At 45.8% G+C, this 3,252-nt stretch overlaps 1 protein-coding gene across 1 annotated transcript in view; it reads left to right on the top strand.

Annotated features, from left to right (window-relative positions):
- Nucleotides 1-2,963, top strand: part of RXRG (retinoid X receptor, gamma) — an 18,388-nt gene extending 15,425 nt beyond the window's left edge. Inside the window, exon 7 of the mRNA XM_008591863.1 lies at nucleotides 2,612-2,963. Within this exon, the coding sequence (XP_008590085.1) occupies nucleotides 2,612-2,759 (148 nt within the window). The 3' untranslated portion in view covers nucleotides 2,760-2,963. The remainder of the gene's footprint in view (nucleotides 1-2,611) is intronic.
- Nucleotides 2,964-3,252: the final 289 nt, after the last annotated feature.

Here is a 3,252-nt window from a genome sequence, read left to right on the forward strand (position 1 = left end):
ACTTTTTGAATGCATATTGCACGCAGTATATTAGGAGTTACAAGTTTCATAAGCACCTTTTCCCTGGAATTGGCTCTAGGTCCTGCTGTTTATCTTTTAAAAAACAAATGAACAAAAAACACCAACTCTCTTTTTTCCTAAGTATAAAGGCAATGCATTCTTTGGTAGGAAATAAGAAACGTATTTTTGAAAAGTAAATCAAGTAATAAAAATTGACTGTAAATATTTTGGTATATTTCTTTCCAGTATCCTAGTGTATCTAGATATACATAGAACTAGGTATTTACAGATAAAATATGGTACAGTTTTGTGTATTATTTTCCTCCCTTAGCCATTGTAGGAATTTTATCAGATTATTGAAAAATACAAAATTATCATTTTCAATGGTTTTGTAATATTTTGCAGTGTGGATGTATCCTAATGTATTTAGTCATTGCCCTGTGGTTGACATCTAGGTTGTTCCTAATGAATATCACTTTAAAAACTTTGGAATTTGACACTTTTCCTGGAAGAGGGCTACAATGGGCCTGGACAGCCTCCAGATACTGGGGAGAGATGCCAACACTTGTTGCTGGACTAGGCAGAGGCTGGGTCCCCTGTGCATCTTCTGGGTTTGTCACGCACAGCCTGGACAAAGGGTGACCGTTCTGTCCAAGTGTTCGTGGGAGGCTTACATCAGTTACATAAGGGATGTCACTTGGCTCAACCAGGCAGGTAACTGTGCTGAAGGCTGGTAGCCTCTGATTTGCAGAAACTGATTGAAAGGGATCCTGGCATGGCCAGGTCAAGGCGGTTTTCTCAGTGGTAGCTGCTGCCACCCCGTGGAGATTCTTCAGAAGTGCACGTCACGGGGGCTGAGTTCGACTTCCTCCTGTCATCGAAAGCTTTTGAAGCTTTGTGTTGCCATTGGCATAGACCTTTAATTTTTCTACGTAGAGAAGTGATTTCTACTTTTTTTGGTGATGCCACTTTATTCTCCTTGTATTGGTACATTTCCTTAAAATGTCATGTGGCATGAATATAGAAATATACACATTTTGAAGGAGCATTGAAATTCCAATCTGAAATTTTTTAATAAAATAATGTTGGGATTCTCAGTAAAGATCCAACTTGAACCAGATAGCTCTGATTTAAGACCTCAGTGACTAAAGTGATTTTAGTCCTTGTGCTTTTTGTTGGAAGTTGTAAGTAGAGTGACTTAATTTCTAGTGGCATTAATAACATTAAAAATGAGCCAGCACTGCATTGGAAAAGAAGGAGTTTGAGAGACGCAGAGGGTCACACAGGCAGAGTAAAAGATGTCACAGCATGAGGACCCTAAAGAGATATGCAGATGTGCAAAGAATTCTTTCACACGCTGGTCTCTGCCTTTTGTGAACGTTACAGTGATTGTCCTCAGTTATCGGAAGGTGTGTGGGAAGGTGTGTATGTGTGAGAGCATGTGAGGGTGTGGGTGTGTGTATGCTTATGTAAGGTCACATGAGAGTGTGTGTGTGAGTGAGTGTGCACGAGTGTGCGCACGTGTGTATGTGTGAAAGCATATGCATGAGGTATGTGTGTACTGTGAAGTATTGCATGAGGGTGTGCATGTATGAGAGTGTGTGAGGGTGTGTGCATGCTCATGTTGTGAGGTCATGCAAAAGTGTGAGCATGTGAGTGTGTGTATGCACGTGTAGTGTTAAAGTGTGTGAGGGTATGAGAGAACATGTGTGAGTGTGTGCACGTGTGTGTGAGTGGTGAGGAGGAATGTGCACACGCGTGCCTCAGGCAAGCGTGAGTGTGCGTGAGGTGCGTGAGTGTGCGTGAGTCAGCATGTGTGCAGTGTATGTGTATTGTCTGTCCAAATAGACCATGGGCTCCTTAGGGGCAAAGACTACTGTTTTCTATCTCCCTCTTTTCCTAACTTAAAGGGGTAAGTGCTGACTAAGAAGCTGATCATAAAAATTGGCAACATTTGGTTACAAATTGGCAGCAAAAATTCGGTATCTGAGGCAAATTGAGGTGACATTGCCTAAAGTGGCTGTGATGTGAGGAGAAGCGCAGGCTCCTGAGCGCAGGGACTATGTCAGCTCTTGCCCATTTTCACACATGTCATCTCTTGCCCCTTTTCACATCCCGGAACCCAGAACCTAGCCTAATGCCTGGCACACAGCAGGTGCTCAGACGTGTTCACCACATGGTACTAGTTAGGTGGGTTCAGTGCATGTGACGCGTCACGCTCTGTCCTAAGTGCTTCAGAAACCCTTCAAAATGTGGAGGACGTAAGGAGCACTGGCTGCAGAGGGCTGGCGACGTGAGACTGCATACATCAGCGCCTAGCTCTTTCTCTCCACCACCCCCACAAATGAGGGGCTGAGGGCAATTTGGGGACATGGCCACAGAATTCAAGATTCTCAAGAGCTCATGTGATCCAGAGTTTGCCTTTACAGTTCCCCAGCCCTCTAGCCTGTTTCTGAAGCTCCCTAGAATCAGAGGTTCTCCAGCTCCCTGGGCTCCCCTTCTAGGCTCTTCCATCACAGGTTAGTCGGGCAGACCCAATGACCTGCTGCCCACCAGCAGGGGTCTGGGCGTGTCCTTGCCTGGTCCCTGATGCTCCTCGGCTTCCCCACAGGTTTGCCAAGCTGCTGCTGCGCCTCCCAGCTCTGCGCTCCATCGGCTTGAAATGCCTGGAGCACCTCTTCTTTTTCAAGCTCATCGGGGACACGCCCATTGACACCTTCCTCATGGAGATGTTGGAGACCCCACTGCAGATCACCTGAGCCCCACCAGCCACAGCCTCCCCATCCAGGACTACCCCTGGACAGCTGTGTATGGCCCCCACCCTGCACATTTCCCTCCACCTCCCACCCTGACCCCCTTCCTGCTCCCAAAATGTGATGCTTATAATAAAGGAAACCTTTTACACATGAGACTTTTTATAGGTGGAGTTTTGTACCGATGTTAAAGGTAACCCTTCTTTGCTATCTAGGGGGTTGGGGGACTTACTGGAAGTTCTTGGGAAAACTAACCAAGCCTCTGTACATATAATTGGTTTAAATTATTTTTTCACTTGCTATGGAAAGCATACAAACAAATAATAAAACAATGTATATGATATTGGCACTGCTTGGAGCATGGGGTGTGTTATTGTGCTGCAGAGAAGTTATCTCAGTTGTGGGAGGACGGGTGTTGGAGGCTGGGGTTGGGGAGAGGGCTGGGGTCCTGAGACAATAAATCCCAGGGCTGGATGCCTGCATCTAAGCTGGACTTCCC

The sequence above is a fragment of the Galeopterus variegatus genome, unplaced genomic scaffold (assembly GCF_000696425.1).
Source record: "Galeopterus variegatus unplaced genomic scaffold, G_variegatus-3.0.2 Scaffold7351, whole genome shotgun sequence".
Lineage (NCBI taxonomy): Eukaryota > Metazoa > Chordata > Mammalia > Dermoptera > Cynocephalidae > Galeopterus > Galeopterus variegatus.